This window comes from Colletotrichum aenigma (genome assembly GCF_013390185.1).
Source record: "Colletotrichum aenigma strain Cg56 chromosome Unknown KSG_Cg56_contig04, whole genome shotgun sequence".
NCBI lineage: Eukaryota > Fungi > Ascomycota > Sordariomycetes > Glomerellales > Glomerellaceae > Colletotrichum > Colletotrichum aenigma.
In genome coordinates, this window is record NW_023500910.1 from 6,683,792 (window position 1) to 6,700,319 (window position 16,528).

Consider the following 16,528-nt stretch of genomic DNA (forward strand, 5'->3'; position numbering starts at 1 on the left):
AACTGACGAGTATAATGGAACTAGGGAACCAGCGGGAACTAGGGACGGATAGAACACGTAGCAGCCTATAGGCAAGATTTGGAGGACGTTTGGAAGAGGCGTGTACTGTAGAGTATATAGCTTGAGCCTGTGGCCCTCCACGCCATATACCCCTCGGGAGGTCGGCCGCAAGGGCGGCTGCGCCTTTGCCGCCACGGCGTTAAAATAGAACAACAACAACAACTACATCAGCCTGCCAGCATGGATGCCTCCGGTTATCAAAATATCATCTGAGGTGTGATAGGCGCTCGCGTTTGACAGCAGGTACACCACAGGAACCTTTAGATCAGTGCGATCACCCATTCGCCGCATGGGTGGCTCTGTGTTCATGATTTCTCCAAGATGGGGATAACGATTACACAAGTCCAGCGTCATGTCAGTCGCCATGTATCTATGCACCATGTTAGTGTTAACTTCTGAAAACTCAGACTAATATATAACAGACCCTGGAGAGATGCTGTTGACACGGATGCCGCTCGCAGCAAGCTCGACACCGAGAGCTTTGGCCAAGGCAACCACTGCACCCTTACTGCAGCAGTAGTCACTGGTTGTCTGGCCTTTGCTAGCGACGTACGCAGCAATTGATGCTATCATGACGATGGAGCCTCCGCGGGGGTTGAAATCAGTTGGCTCTTGGCTAGCCATCTGTGCAGCTGCTAGCTGCGCGGCATAGTAAGTGCCGAGGACATTGATGTTCATGCATTTGGCCACGGACTCGGGGCTTCTTTGCAAGAACGGCTCGTCGGGACAAATGCCAGCGGCAGTGACACTGCGATGCGTTAGACCCAGAGAAGCTCAAATATTGGACCAAGGATGACTCACAGCCCATCGATTCGACCGAAGTCTTTGACAATATTGCTGAATGTCTCTTTCAAAATATCGTAATTTGTGACGTCGCTCCTTGTGGTGGAGAGGCCTAGTCAGCCACGTAAATTTGCGCCACAAGTCGCAAATGATGCCTACCTGTAGTACTTGATCTTGACTTCGTGCTCTTGCTCGATTCGATAAAAGTGATCATGGGGCTCTTGGGCTGCATCAAGAATGGCGATGTTACCTCCTACTTCGGCGACTGCTAACGCAAACGCTAGCCCGAGTCCGCGAGCGCCGCCTGTGATTACAACGGTTCGCCCTTTGAGAGACAGAAGATCGTGCACCGAGTTGCTCAAGTACCGGTTGACATCCGCCTTAGGCTGAGGCGCATTAACGATGCTAGAAGCCATATTCTAGTATCGGGAGAGAAGTTATACAAGTTGGTTGCGAGGTCGAGACAACGGGTCGAAGTCGATGTTGGCTTCTGAGTCAAGAGGAATGCTGCGACTATGTAGGAGAGAACACGTACATTAAGTTTTCATTTCAATCTTAACGGAAGGATCAGTTTAGGAGCTCAAACCATGTGCTTGAAGATTGGGCTGACATGGCACCCTCCGGACCCGAATCCCGCAATCATTTTCACAAGACATATGATCAATTCCATCCGGCATTATTGAGCCGTTCTGTGATCGGAAGTGCAATGATTGGCATCAAATAAAAATGGGATCATGCAGAGTAATAGCGCTTGATCCGATTTCCGCATGGAAATTCTTCATTCCAGGTTGTGGCCGGACATTGAGTCCCGATGCTCACAGCCACGGATTTGATGGCCGAGCGCCCCACAAAAGCCGGGTGCCGGCCGAGGACTAGCCATCATCAACCCGACAAACGGGAAGCACCTCGGCGGCAAAATGGGGTGATGACATTGACTATAACAAAGCCTCAAAGAAAATTGACTGCCACACGCGCAGCTCTGTTTGTCGAAAATCCTCCCTTCACTGGTTGAACGAGAAAAACACCTCACCGCGTCGCCGTTTCAGTTCAATCGAGGTAGATATCGCGCAACATTGTACGCCCAAATATGCCTCCATCAGAGAATCAGTGCAGCTTTCACATCGAGAGTGTCTCCTCAGGCTCAGGGCAGCAGCCATTCCTTAACGGAGACAAACCAAGCTTTGTGCCACCGCCACCTGCCCTCGGCCTCAACGGACATATCGATGGCCAATTGAAAGGCTGGAGAGAGACTTTGAACGACGACGACTTTGCCGTGCTTGCTCTGCGAAACTTGATCTTCGATATCTGCGATCAAAATGGAGGCGGCCACGGGGGATCAGCCATTGGCATGGCGGCCATCGGGGTAGCCCTGTACAAACATGTCATGCGTTACAACCCCAACAACCCCAGCTGGTTTGACAGAGACCGATTTGTGCTTTCAAACGGTAAGGAATTGGAATTATTTGGCGTCTATAGCTGTACTGGAGCTGACAAAACAGTCAAGGCCACACCGCCATGTTTCTTTATGCACTCAATTATTTGGTTGGATATGACAACTTTTCCATGGACGAGATCAGAGGATATGGAAGTGCCAAAACAAACGGCTACAAGACAATTTGCCACGCGCACCCTGAAATCGAAGTTCCTGGAGTGGAAGTCACGACAGGCCCCTTGGGCCAAGGCATCGCCAATGCTGTCGGCCTCGCCATCGCATCTAAACATCTCGCGGCGCGCTACAATCAACCAGGACTTGATGTCGTGCAATCGAGAATATACTGCATGACTGGTGACGGGTGCCTCATGGAGGGGGTTGCTCTCGAGGCTATCTCCCTTGCTGGTAGTATGCAGCTCGACAACTTGGTACTGATTTACGACAATAACCAAGTAACCTGCGACGGACCGCTTGACTGGATCAACACTGAGGATGTCAATGCAAAGATGCGCGCCTCGGGATGGCATGTTTTGGAGATCGCCGATGGCAACCACGATGTTAGTGCAGTGGTCTCAGCGCTCAGATTCGCAAAGTCGTTGAAAGGCAAGCCCGTCTTTATCAACATACGGACAGTCATCGGCCTGGGTACCAATGTCGCTGGTACTTTCAAGGCTCATCATGGTGCATTTGATGCCGAAAGTGTGGCCTTGTCGAAGCGCTTAGCGGGACAAGACCCAACAGCTACGCACCAAGTCCCACAACCGTCTCTGGACTACTTTCGCGAACGAAAGACGCGCGGAAAGGAGCTTGAAGAAGAGTGGAACAGCATGTTACAGAAGTATGCATCGGCGTACCCGGAGAAGTCATTGGAGTTCCATGGAGCCAGAAATGGCGACCGCGGGACTGAAGCACCTCAAATGCTCAGTGAAATCGAGGCAGGCCAATTCGAGGGGCTAGCAACTCGTGAGGTCAACGGTGTTCTTCTGGAAAAGCTCTGGAAATCCTGCCCGACTTTATTTGGCGGGGGCGCCGATCTCGTCAACTCAAACAAGGTCTCTTACCTCGAAGCCGATGTATGCCACCCGTCTGTCAGCTATGCAGGGCGTTACATTCGATACGGAATTCGCGAGCATGCAATGGCAGCAATCTCCAACGGACTGGCTGCATATGGGCCTGGCACGCTTTTGCCAATTACTGCAACATTCTTCATGTTTTATCTCTATGTAAGCTCCTGACTGTCCTTTCGTTATTTGTTCGACATGGCGAAGAGCTGACACAACATCGCCAGGCCGCGCCTGGCGTCCGCATGGGGGCCTTGAGCCATTTACCGGTCATTCACATCGCCACTCACGATTCATTCGCCGAGGGACAAAACGGCCCAACCCATCAACCAGTTGAGATCGATTCCTTGTATCGCGCGATGCCTAATCTTGCGTACATCAGGCCTTGCGATGCGGAGGAAACAATCGGGTCTTGGATGCTCGCATTGAACAACCGCGAGGGCCCAACGATGTTATCCCTAGGAAGAGATCCGACTGGCGCAGTGCCGTCGACTGATCGATTTGAGGTCGCGAAAGGGGCATATGTCATCGAAGATGTGGCTGGAGCCAAGCTCACTCTGGCCAGTTGCGGTACAAATCTCCATTATGCCGTCGAGGCCGCGAAAACGCTATCTACTTGTGGCGTTCCAACTCGTGTTGTCAGCTGTCCCAGCTTCACCCACTTTGATCAACAGAGTAAGCAGTATCGCCGCAGCGTTTTCCCTACGGACGGTACTCCGATTGTGAGTGTGGAAGAATACGTTGCAACGACATGGGCAAGATACGTCACAGCGAGTATCAGCATGGTTTCTTACGGGTACTCCGCCTCTAACCCCAGCAACTATGATCGTTTCGAACTGGATTCCAAGGGCATTGTGAAGCGTGTGCGAAGATACTTGGATGATCTGGGGGAGGAAAATGCGAGAATGGCAGGATGGAGGCAAATCTGAAGTAGACAGATGTAGTTGAACTTGTACCGTTCTTCAATAGACGTACATAAACCCGCGGTTACGATTAGGCCTTCAAAATCAAACTTTCATGACACATGAACTATCAAGATGGAACGTATCTGGTTCTGCGAAGAAGACTGCAATCACGTATTTTCTGACAAGCAATAACACAACACGGGAAACAGAGATAGCATATTAAATCTATGGTGAAAATCCATCGGTAAGACAATCTCATCATTCTAGATTGTTCATTGATGATGTAACCAAAGCCAAAGATCATCGTGCAAACTACGATTTGACGAGGAGTGTGCCAAAAGATGCATCAGACGTGGGGTCCAGAAATAGCGGGAGGTGATTCGCTGGGCTACGTTTTCTTGCGGCTCAATAAGATCAACTTATCCAAGATCCACCATGCGAGTGACGTGAGTCTCGGGGCTAGGATTGCGTACGTTGTGGGGCTTGTCCAGACACTGTCGGTCGGATTTCATGGAGGCACCGCTGTCGGAACGAGAATTCCGAACCATCAGAAACTGTAGGCATGTGACGGAAATCGAAAGTAATGCCTGTAATACCCCTTCTGGCCAGGATCGAAGATTTTGGTGGAATTCTGATCACGATAGACGCCGCCATCAGCACAACTTCGAAATTTGATTCCCGAGGCGGCGACGCAATGATTCGGCAGCCAATTTCGCCGGCTCTGGCACCGGGCCCACGTCCGTATGGTAAGCGATATTCCTAAAAGAAGCAAGAGAAGCCTACCCTTTGATGAACCGCCCGTGTTCTACGAAACCTGACTGCGTCTTGTTTTCGCGCAGTCACTGCAATCGTTCATTCGACACAATAGCTACAATCTGTTCGCCCATCCGCCCAGGCCCGAAACCAGAATGTCACAATACGCGAAGGAGCTCAATGCCATCATCATTGGTGCTGGCCCTGCCGGCATTGCCATGGCGTATAGGTTAAAGCATGAGTTGCATTTTGACGACTTCACGATTTACGAAAAGCTTGATGGTGTCGGTGGAACTTGGAGAACGAACACGTATCCAGGATGGTAAGCGTTGGCGGACTAGATGTTTCCAAAGAAGAATACTCTAACAGATGTGTACAGCGGCTGTGACTTGAAGTCACATCTTTACTCCTTCAGCTTCAATATGAATCCGAACTGGTCGAAGGAGCTTTGCGAGCAACCCGAAATTCTTCAATGTGAGACTCCTTCGACCGATCGCTAAATATTCCCTGACTAATGCTACGCAGATATGGAAGATACCTGTTCGAAGTTTGATCTTCACAAGCACATTCACACCTCAGTTGAGTGTATGGGAGCAAGATGGCACACCGATATCTCGAAGTGGGAGGTCAATCTAAAGGATCTCCAGACGGGCATTGAGTATTCTCGGTATGCCTCGGTCCTGGTTTCTGCTGTGGGCGCAATCTCCTTTCCCCGAGATGTCAAATTCTCTGGGATGGAAAAGTTCAAGGGGCATATGTTTCACACAGCGCGATGGGATCATGGCGTCGATTACAAGGACAAAAGGATCGCGGTTATCGGCAATGGCTGCAGTGCTGCGCAAGTGGTGCCGGCCGTAGCAAAACACGCAGCTCTCGTCAAGCAGTACGCCAGAAGTGGACAATGGTTTCATGCCCGCCCGAACAAGCAATACTCGGAGACAGAAACGTTCATGTTTCGGTGGGTGCCTTTGTGGATGCGATGGTTGCGGTTACAGATCTTTCTCGATGCCGACGAGGAGACAACGACATATTTCCCAACTCCCAAGGGACTGAAGGCTCGCGCGGAGGCCGAGGCAGAATCAAAGAAGTACATCAAGTCCGTTGCGCCAAAGAAATACTGGGATCACATTATTCCCAACTTTCCCCTCGGTTGCAAGCGTCGCATTTTCGACCCCGGCTACCTTGAATGTCTCAATCTCTCCAACGTCGAGCTTCTTCCCGAGGGAATCAAAGATATCACCGAGACCGGAATTATCAGCTCTTCTGGAATCGAAGATGACTTCGATATCATTGTGTTGGCAACAGGATTCCAGGTTTCCCAATTCTTGACGCCGATGCACATTGTCGGCTCGACTGGCATCTCCTTACACGACCAATGGAAACAGTGCCGCGGAGCCCAGGCCTATCTTGGGACACACGTGCACAACTTTCCCAATCTCGCCATTCTGTTTGGCCCCAACACCTTCCCTGCGAATAATTCAGCCCTGTTCGCTTGCGAGACCCAGGTTGACTACGCGATCAAGTCCCTATTCACACCCCTCATTGATCACAAGGCTGCTGTCATTGAGGTCAAGCAATCCGCAGAGGACAGAGAAACGAATGCAATTCACAAATCTCTGCGTGATACAGTCTTTTCTGGAGATTGCTCCAACTGGTACATTGGAGACTATGGAAGGAACGCGGCGTCATGGCCTGGATTGGCAAGGTCATTCTGGTTCAAGACTTACTTCCCCGACTGGTCTGCATTCAACATGAGTGGAGGAAGTGCCATTTGGCCTTTACTTACAATCCGTCGCTGGCTGAGCACAATGTCACCCATTTCGACAGCCTTTGCTCTAGTGAGCCTCGCGGCAGCCGTTAGCCGCTACCGTGGGCTGGTCGAAGGTGTTGCCATTATGGGATACTTGGAGACAGCCCTGCGTGCAGGAATCTCGACTGTTTCGAAGTTTGCACAGTGATCGACGAACTAAGAAGGGTGGAGGTCTAAAGAAGGCGGTGCAGACGCAGAATTAGATCAATAGATTTTAAACATTGTTGAAGAATGTCTTGTACCACGAGATAATTACGCCAAATTTCTACTGACATCGCGTGATGTTCTCCGTCCCTATGCCTGACTATCAGCCCCGAAACAAACCATGTCACTAAAAGATGTTGGTTGGCTGGACAGAAGAACGATGCTTTTAATAAGAACGCGCGGAACCTCGTCTTTTGTTTTGTGGTTGCCAAATTAGTGTGTGGTTATGCGTTCTATTTTTGGTCGAGGGCTAAAGTAGTAGCGACTGATTCAGGAATAGCCGCATGTGTGTTGGGTGATACTCTGGAAATTTGGCTGTGATCGGAATTATGCTCCGAAGGGCTGTCGTGTTGAATCACTGTGTGCACGAATGCGGGGTCGGGTTTCTTTCCCGGCCGCAAATCAAAGGAACAACCTTGTCTTGGCGATATGAGAGATCGCGGGGGGAAAGGGGGCATCAACAATTCCGTATCCAGAAAATGACGTGTTGACGGAATTGCATACCACCAGCAGAATGGTGCTCAATTTTACCAATGCGTAGGAATAGTGCCAAAAGTATCAATCTCGCTCGGCACAGTGATAAGATCCATAAGTTGATAAACAGTCGCTTGTGCAACTTGATATTGATAATGAGCGTATTTGAATTGCTAATTATCGACGTCTTCACTCGTTCTATTATCCTTGTCTCTATACTCCGGTCAATCTTACAAGCGTCAACATGCATTCTACCGCCAACAGTCAAGACACCAATGCTACTTACCACCGCGATGCTTTAGCAAAGGTATGTGAACGTGCCAGGTCGGAAAACAGAAGGATGTCGACTAAACCGCGTTTCGACATTCAGCTCAATAACAATGAACTCTTCATCTCAGATGCATTCATTGGCGGGAAGTGGGTTTCGAAAACTAAGAAATTCGACGTCTTCGGTATGTGCTCTGCGAAGGCCTTCAGGACTTGGAGCTGACCTAAGTCAAGAGCCGGCGTCGGGCACGAAGCTTGGGCAGGTATCCGACTGTGATGTGGAGGACTTTCGGAACGCCATTGAAAGTGCCCATCAAGCGCAAGCAAATTTCTTCGAAGGGACGACTGGTACTTCGAGAGGAGCGCTCTTGCGAAGATGGTATGATCTCATTCTTGCCAATCAAGATGATCGTAAGCATATCGGCATCGGCACAATTGCCATCCCACTCAGTACCGAACGCTGATGGACGTTGCAGTGGCGACAATTCTCAGTCTCGAAAACGGAAAAACGATTGGTGAAGCCAAGGGAGAAGTCGTATATGCAGCGAATTTCATATCCTGGTTTGCCGAAGAAGCGACAAGGGCATATGGCGTGACGATTCCCTCATCTACGCCTCATACGACACTGCTTACGATCCGGGAGCCGGTAGGTGTTTGCGGGATTATTACCCCATGGAATTTCCCAGCTGCGATGATCACCCGAAAGGTGGGACCAGCTCTTGCCGCCGGTTGCTCTGTTGTCATTAAACCCCCGAGCGAAACGCCGTACACATGTCTAGCCTTGACAAAATTAGCAGTCGAGGCTGGTATCCCTTCGAATTTGATCCAGGTCTGCCCTACCAAGAACCGTCAAGCAGCGACAGAGCTTGCTACGAACTCCTTGGTTCGAAAGATCAGTTTCACAGGGTCAACCGGCGTTGGCAAAATGCTGGCGAAACTGGCATCCGGGACCCTCAAGAAGGTCAGCCTTGAGCTTGGTGGAAACGCTCCATTCATCGTCTTTGATGATGCCGATCTGGACCTGGCAGTGGAAGGCGCAATGTTCTGCAAATTTCGCTGCTCCGGCCAGACCTGTGTGTGGTTAGTGGGCCGTCTTTTTCTGGGTCTTCCTCAGATGCGCTGCTTCGATTGAAATTGGTTCTGACCCATATCATTTCAGTGCGAACCGACTTTACGTCCAGAAGAGGGTAGCAAAGGATTTCACTTCAAAGCTGGTGAAAAAGGTCTCTGATTTGCAAGTCGGTCAAGGACTGGATCCCTTGACCACACAGGGTCCGTTGGTCAACAAAGCTGCCATTGAGAAGGTTAGAGAGCACATCCATGATGCAACCTCCAAAGGAGCCAAAGTCGAAGTAGGAGGACAGCCTTTCCAGTCTCCAGGTTTCTTCTTTCAGCCCACAGTACTCTCGGGAGTCACCCAAGACATGATCGTGAGCAAGGACGAGACATTTGGCCCACTTGCCCCCGTTTTTGAGTTCGAAACGGAGGAAGATGTGTTGCGTCTGGCGAACGACACCGAATTCGGTCTTGCTGGCTATTTCTTCTCGCGAGACATCAGCAGAGCAATGCGCGTGGCCCAGAAATTGCAGGTAGGCATGGTGGGTGTGAACACTGGCAAGATTAGTGCCCCCGAGGCTCCATTTGGAGGCGTCAAGGAGAGTGGATACGGTCGCGAAGGTAGTCTGTACGGACTGGAAGAGTATCAAAACATCAAGAGCATTACGATTGGAAATCAAGATGCGACGGCACTATGAACGAATGGCTACTCAAAGTAAACAATCGACACTGAATAGGAAGAGCTCGAGTTACCTATTCAATACTGAGATTACCATCAAATGCCCCCCTACCGCACAGATCTGCCTGTGACTGCTCCTGATTAACCTTTATGTAGGACGCAGCTCTAGTGATCAAGTATCTGATGGGACCCAGAGTTCAGAATTGCTGCATGCAATGAAAATAGGAAGCGATTCTTTCGTATGGGGCGACTTTGTGAAGAACAGATATAGAGGACTGGCAACTCAGATTTGATACGCACAGAGGATAGGTCCTTTGACCACCGATGAGCAACTCAGGAGGAGAGAACCAGCAGAAGAAAAAGCTCACGATTATCCCCAACTTCTTCTCCATGTGCCCCAGCTCGGAGTGCGGGGAGGTTGGAGACAAGTGTGGGGTACCTGGGTGCCCCCTATAGTTTGTGGGTCAACGGGGGTTGAATTCCGAACACTGCATCCATGTCAAGCGCGGGGAAACACAACGCTGAGCCTCTCGACTCCTACTCTTCCATACCTGACATATTTTTTTTTTTTTTTTTTTTTTTTTTTTTTTTTTTTCCTTTTTAACGCCATGGCGGCAAGGGCGCAGCCGCCCTTGCGGCAGACCTCCCGAAGGGTATGTGGCGTGGAGGGCCGCAGGATCTAGCTATCTACTGTGTAGTACACGCCTCTTCCTAGCGTCCTCCAGATCTTGCCCGAGGGCCACTATGTGTTCTATCCGTCCCTAGTTCCCACTGGTGCCCTAGTTCCGTTATAGCAATCTGCTGTCCTGATAACTATAGGTAGTCTGTTGTTGAGAGGATAGGTTAAGTCCTATCTATTAGTAACGCGGGCAGATCTTCTGGAAGAAGTCTGTCACGTCAAGGAAGGCCTGGAAGCCTTCATAATCGGTGATTAGCCCCTTAAAGTAGCGCTCTAGAGAGCCTATAGGTCCTAGAGGCTCCCTTCGACTATAAGGGTGGAGGATAGGCCACCGTTGCCTCCTCACTAGTGTCTTACGGCAGTAGACCAGGTGGTCTGCCTCTTTAGCCTCCCCGCAGGAGCAGGAAAGCAGTGCTTCTGTGTGGTTAAAGCGTTGATGATACTGTTCGAAGTCTCCGTGGCCTGATCGTGCTGCTAGGAGATGATGAAGGGTAGCTCTTGGTAGAGCTAGTTCAGGAGGGCAGCCAAGGGTGGCCTTAAGCCCCAGCTGGGTATAACAGGGGGGTGCCTCTTTCTTCCACCATTTTCTATGCTGGTGTTGTTTGCGTTCTTGAGCAAGCCGCTTGATCCCTGATAGGGTCGGCAGTAGGCCTCTGGGGACTGGCAGCGTTGTGCCCTCCTTAGCTAAGCTGTCAGCCTCCTCGTTTCCTTTTATCCCTTGGTGCCCTGGGGACCAGTGGGTTTGTATAGTATATATCCTGGCTGCTGCCTGGATCTCTAAGAAGGCAGCTTGTGAGGAGTCTGGGATGTTGCCGCGTATCCCCTGGATGACACTGGTGTTATCAATACAGATATGTATAGGCTGGCCTTGGGAGGTAGGAAGGGCCCTTTGGAGCCCTGCCCTCGCCCCCTCTGCCTCGCCATCAAATACTTCTGCAATGCTGAGACGGCCGCACCCTTGGGCTATCCGTTTGTTTCCGCGGTAGATAACAAAGCCGAATCCCGTAGCCCCATTAGTGGCTTTAGAGCCGTCTGAGTAGATAATCGTATGGTTATCTGGCACAGTCTTAACCCAGTTCTGAAACGCTTTAGCTGCCTTCTCCTTATCCTGGCCAGCTGTAGGGTCTTTTGATCCTGAGAGGTGCTGTGGCTGTAGGAGCATCGGCCTTGGGCACTTAGGTAGGAGGGCTGCTGTTCTTTGAAGCCTTGTTTCCTGCCGCCCTAGCTGTGGAAGCCTAGGGACTAAGGGGTTGTGTTGGTCAACCTTCTGTAGGCGTGTGGCAAAGCGTAGGCGTGCTGCCTCAAGGGCTACTTTTGCTGTAGGCAGGCCAGCATCTCGGAGGAGGCTGCTGGTTGGTGTAGTCCTCCAGACAGGCAGGATAGCCCTTGCTGCTGCTGTGATAACCTTTCTAACACTCCTAACCAGGCCCTTCTGCCTCGTACTGACAGTAGTTACCTGGTTAGTGGTGCTGCTGCTAACTGCAGTGGTGCTGCTGTTCCTAGCTGGCTTACTTAAGCCTGCATACCAGGTCTCAGCTCCGTATAGGACTGTAGGAAGGACACAGGCAATAACAGCTTGGCGTGCTGCAGCTGCTGGGAGCCCTCCTTTTGTGTTTGATAGGTGCTGTAGGAACTGGGCTACCTTCTTTGCTGCCGCTACCTTTGTATCAACATGGTGCCGGAAGGTGAGTTTCCTATCGAACCAGACCCCTAGCCATCGTACAGGCTTAGTTGAGGCCTTGATAGTTAGGTCCCTTGCCTGTATATCTGGTAGGTTATTTGACTGGTTGTGTTTCCTGCTAAAGTGGATTGCTTCACATTTAGCCGGGTCAAATGTAACCTTATTATCAGTGCCCCAGTCTAGGATCTGAGTTATCTCCTGGCTAAGGGCTGCAGTGTTTCCCTCCAGGGAAGGGCTAGTAGCCAGCAGGCCTATATCGTCTGCATAGCTAAACCGTAGCTTCTGATCGTCAGCTAGGATATCGGCTATATATAGCAGAAAAAGGATAGGTGATAGTGGCGAGCCTTGCGGCAGTCCGCAGGATAAAGGGAAGTCCTCTGTGGTAGTATCCTCTAACCTTACCCGGGCTGTGCGGCAAGAGGTGAAGTTGAAGATCAGTCTAATCAGACTACTAGGCCAGCCCTGCTGTCGTAGCCTAATAGTAAGTCGATTTCGTAGGACAGAATCAAACGCCCCCTTGACATCCATTGTCGCTAGAGTTGCAGTAAGCCCTGAGTCTAGAGCTCTTTCGATCTCATGGGTTAGACAGGTTGTCAGGTCGACTGCAGCCCTCCCTGGTAATGCCCCAACCTGCTGTGGGCTAGCAACTCCTTCCAGAATGGTGAGATATGCCATCCTCTTTGCTATCAGCCGCTCTAAGCCCTTGCCTAGGCAGGATAAGAGGGCTATTGGGCGCCAGGATCCAGCCTTTGAGAGGTCTGCTTTTCCCGGCTTCTGGATCATAACTACCTCTGCTTTGCGGAAGGTCCTAGGGAAGTAGCCTATCTGAACGCAGGCCTGAAAGAGCTGCTGTATAGGAACACCTATCAGGCCCCAAATGGATTGTAGTAACTTTGTAGTAATCCCATCAATCCCAGGGGTTGTAGCCTTTGTGAGAGTTGCCTGGCGTACTTCCTCAATGTTGACTATCTGCTGCCAGGGTATTAGACGCCTTGGAACTATAGGAATAGCAAATGGGTTCCCATGGAAGTCGTCTGTAGCGTTAAATCTCTCTAGTAGGGCCTTCCGTAAGGCTTGGGCTTTATCATAGCTGTTGTTAAAAGCCTGTCCATCTACCAATAGAGGTGGGGCTTTAACAGCTAGACCAGACTTACGCCAGCTAAGTATCTGATATAAGTTCTGGTTAGACCCAGCCTCCTCAATCTTAGCAGCCCAATAGGCGCGTTTTGCCTTCCTGACTGTGGTCAGAAAGGCCTTCTGCTCCTCTAGGATGGGCGGTGGTATTATTAGCCCAGGTTCTTGGGCTTGCTGACGCCTAGCCTCAATAGCTGCTTGGTGGGCCTCTGAGCACTCCTCTGTCCACCAGGGGGCTCCCCTGCCCTGGTTAGTCCGTCTCTTCCCTACAGCCTGGATAGCTGTAGAGAGGAGGCTGACTAGTTGGGTAGCTAGGGAGTCTATTTCTGCTGAAGTAGGTGTATCCCCTAAGGTAGGCAGGGCTAGGATCCCTACTTTCACTAGGTCGGCTAGCCGGAGTAGGGATGAGTCTGAGACCACAGGGTGGCTAGTCTGACACCTCAAGTCCTGGGTTTTGCTTATAGGTATGGTCGTTATAATAGCTTGGTGATCAGCCCCTGGATGTAGGTGTGGGCTGATGCAGGCCTCTGTAAAGGGGATATTTGAGAAGCTGAGGTCGAGTATATGCCCATGGGTATGGGTTGGAGCCCCAGCTACCCCAATAAAGTTAAGATTACAGCCTTCAGCCCACTCTGCAATATCGTCCCCTCGGTTCCGGCTTTGGGAGCCAGGTTCCCAGGAGGAGTGGCGAGCATTGAGATCCCCAGCAATAAGGGCTCTCTCCGGCGGTTGATAGCTTAGGAGGGTATTTGTTGTGTGGTTTGTGGGTTCACCTGGTGGTCTATAGACGTTTGCAATGGTAATGTCGCCCGCTTTGATCCATAGGATATCCCTTGATAGGGTAGGACTTTGCTGCTGTATTTGTAACCTTAGACTTTTGTGTGTGTAGGTCATAACCCTAGGCCTTGTGTCCCTGCTGTTCCAGAAGTCAACTGGTACGTAAGAGTTATAGCCTGGGTGTGTGTTGATTTGCATCTTATCTCTATAGCCTATCCAGGGCTCCTGGATCAGTACTATATCGATCTGATCTGCCCAGCAGAGCTCTAGGAGAGCTGTATGAGCTGGGCTGATCTTCCCCACGTTACACTGGGCGACCCGTAGTACCCGTGGGGTAGCCATTTTGAGCCTACGGCTCTGAGTCGAGATCGAGGTGGGTATAGGCATTAATAACGTTGTAGTCAGGCTTCTGTATTACCCTCTGGCTTCTGCTACTGCTTGGAAGCGGGCAGATAGGGCGGTTGGTAAGGGGGAGGGCTTCAGAGTCTTCAGCCTCATCCTCATCCATACTATTGCTGCTTCCAGCTATGCTAGTAGTATCTGCAACAACAATTGAGTCTTGTGTAGGTGTGAGGGGTCGAGGGCGCTTAGATGTAGTGCCCAGCCTGGCCTCTGCTTGCTGTGTGCTGCCTAGGGAGCAGGCCTGACTAGCTAGGAGGTCATCTGAGGCCTTGCCACCAACCTTCCGGATCCCTCGCAGTTCCTTATAGGTAGGTATAACAAGTTTTCCATTAACTAGTAGCGGTCTGGCTGGGCAGTTGGCATGGCTTGCTGGGAAGGGCCCATAGCAGTTAGCACACTTAGACCTGGCTAGGCAGATCCTATCCTCATGCGAATCTAAGGGCATACTGCAGTTCTCACAGAGGGGTTGCCGGGTGCAGTAGCGGTTTGAGTGGAAGCCCTGGCAGCCAGAGGAGTGTCGTTTAGGGACCTGTTTCCTAGGGGGGAGCAGACGAGCTGGGCCTGACTGGCCGAACAGGCGGAAGCCTTCCTTAACTCCCTGGGGGAGGGCAATAATCAGGCTTTGCGTAGCTGTGGCTAGGTCAGGGCTATCTCGGGTTGGGCGCCAGGAGAGGAGTCTTTGCTTTGTCTGTAGGAAGACCTCTTCCTCTATTTCAGATTCAATACCCATCCTACTTCCATCTAGGCTTGTGAAGTATAGGGGGCAAAAAGGGATGGAATACTGGTACCATCTTGTAGGCACTTCTACCTTCTCAGCTGTGAGACAGTTCTTAATCTCAGGGGCCCTCTGAAGGAGTAGGGCTTGTATCTCTTTGTTCTGGGGCCTCAGCGAGAAGCCAGTAGCAGTATGGCGAACCTCAACTAGGTCTTGTGGTTGTAGGTTGAGCTCTTTTGTAACTACCATTTTTACTGAGTGAGGGGCTAGGGTTCTGGAGGTAGGGATATGTTCGGCAGGAAGCCTAACCAGTAGGCGGAGATCCTGGGTCTGTTTTGGCTTGTTTGCGTAGTTGGTGGCCTGCCGGCCTGTTGTTCGGCTCGGCCGGGGGCCGGGGCCGGGGCTGGGGCCGGGGCTGGGGCCGGAGAGGGATCCACTTTTAGTGGATCCTCCGGCGGCCAGGGCGTACGTTTTTCCGGGGCTGGTAGGGGTGGGTCCAGAAGTTTCTGTGGTTGCAAATCTGGCAAAAGAGTCGATGAGGTCCTGGGCTGTAGCCTTCAGACGTGCTGGAGCCGTCCCAATGAGGGCATCTAGGCCTTTTGCGAGGAGGTCCAGGGCCTCATCTCGGAGGGCCCGACCTTCCCGGGCTTGCTGAAGAGCGGCAGTGGCCGATTGTGGCCCTCCTCCAAGGGGCCGGATAGGGGGGGGCGTGAGGCCCCTCGGACGCGGTGGTAGGGAGGTAAGGGGGGGAGGGGTCTTCGGCAGGTTATGCATAGAGGATAGGAGGCCGTTAGGGCCCTGCGAGGCGCCCGCGGCTGGCTCTGAGGCCATCGCGGGCGAGAGTAGGTTGTAGGGGTGGATTTGGTGGTGTTAGTGGTAGGGTGACGAGCTCAGCGCGGCACTAACAGTGGGTGCCGGTGGGGTGGTGTGTTGTTGGACCGTGATACCTGACATTCTGCACCGAGATTGAAGCACTTCATCAGATGAATGCTGGCGGGAGATTGAGACGATTACCGCACCAATATGGCCTCAGCAACGCAGTCGACAAACAAGAGGAAGCATGTCACGACAGCGTGTGTGCCGTGCCGCGAAAGTAAAGTAAAGGTACGCGCCAGAAGCGACAGTCAGTTCCAATTCCTGAAGACCTTTGCCCATTGGAGTGCTACACCCAAGCAGAAAAAAATCAATTGACGAATCTTAGTGTGATGGTCAGACCCCATGCTGTTCAAACTGCAAGCGTAAAGGCAAGAATTGCCAGTTCCAGGCAAATGAGGATAAACGGAAGTAGGTCAATCATGCATGCAGACAAGTACCACTTCTGACCCGAATGAACATCAATAGATTATCTCTCCGAGTAGCGATCGAACTACTCTGCGCCAGAGTTGACCAACTAACTCACTTCATCGAGAAAAGCGACCTGCTGCCACCGCCCATGCAAGAGGATGACGAGACCGTACTGCTGAGAGTATTGAAAAACGTTGGCCTGATACACGCTTATCCACGAGGAGAGAACAGTGGGAGTATGAGTACAGAGCCAGATAAGGCAAACTCAACAAGCGTCGGTCCAGATTGTGCTTCCAGTCCGGTAGCTCGACTTAACGACACAGATCGGCTTTGTATTCCAACGACGACCGTCAACGAAAACGTTACAACATT

The 16,528-nt window shown here is 51.3% G+C and overlaps 5 protein-coding genes across 5 annotated transcripts; 3 read left to right on the forward strand and 2 right to left on the reverse strand.

The window, feature by feature from the left end:
- Positions 1 to 222: 222 nt before the first annotated feature.
- lxr1-1 (NADP-dependent mannitol dehydrogenase) lies at positions 223 to 1,259 on the reverse strand (the record flags this gene model as incomplete). Its single annotated transcript, XM_037322890.1, has 4 exons — positions 223 to 430; positions 485 to 808; positions 862 to 939; positions 1,003 to 1,259. 4 exons carry the CDS (start codon positions 1,257 to 1,259, stop codon positions 223 to 225), a joined length of 867 nt encoding a protein of 288 aa, XP_037180112.1.
- A 671-nt stretch (positions 1,260 to 1,930) lies between these two features.
- DAS (Dihydroxyacetone synthase) lies at positions 1,931 to 4,265 on the forward strand (the record flags this gene model as incomplete). Its single annotated transcript, XM_037322891.1, has 3 exons — positions 1,931 to 2,288; positions 2,348 to 3,498; positions 3,564 to 4,265. The coding sequence occupies 3 exons, from the start codon at positions 1,931 to 1,933 to the stop codon at positions 4,263 to 4,265; spliced, it is 2,211 nt and encodes a 736-aa protein (XP_037180113.1).
- An 884-nt stretch (positions 4,266 to 5,149) lies between these two features.
- ktnD (FAD-binding monooxygenase ktnD) lies at positions 5,150 to 6,952 on the forward strand (the record flags this gene model as incomplete). Its single annotated transcript, XM_037322892.1, has 3 exons — positions 5,150 to 5,316; positions 5,374 to 5,468; positions 5,520 to 6,952. The coding sequence occupies 3 exons, from the start codon at positions 5,150 to 5,152 to the stop codon at positions 6,950 to 6,952; spliced, it is 1,695 nt and encodes a 564-aa protein (XP_037180105.1).
- A 774-nt stretch (positions 6,953 to 7,726) lies between these two features.
- On the forward strand, positions 7,727 to 9,503 carry gabD-1 (Succinate-semialdehyde dehydrogenase [NADP(+)] GabD; the record flags this gene model as incomplete). The annotated part of the gene is made up of 5 exons (XM_037322893.1): positions 7,727 to 7,789; positions 7,853 to 7,934; positions 7,984 to 8,160; positions 8,226 to 8,829; positions 8,909 to 9,503. The coding sequence occupies 5 exons, from the start codon at positions 7,727 to 7,729 to the stop codon at positions 9,501 to 9,503; spliced, it is 1,521 nt and encodes a 506-aa protein (XP_037180106.1).
- An 838-nt stretch (positions 9,504 to 10,341) lies between these two features.
- gag-pol-3 (Gag-Pol polyprotein) lies at positions 10,342 to 11,325 on the reverse strand (the record flags this gene model as incomplete). Its single annotated transcript, XM_037322894.1, has 1 exon — positions 10,342 to 11,325. One exon carries the CDS (start codon positions 11,323 to 11,325, stop codon positions 10,342 to 10,344), a length of 984 nt encoding a protein of 327 aa, XP_037180107.1.
- Between the last annotated feature and the right edge of the window lie 5,203 nt (positions 11,326 to 16,528).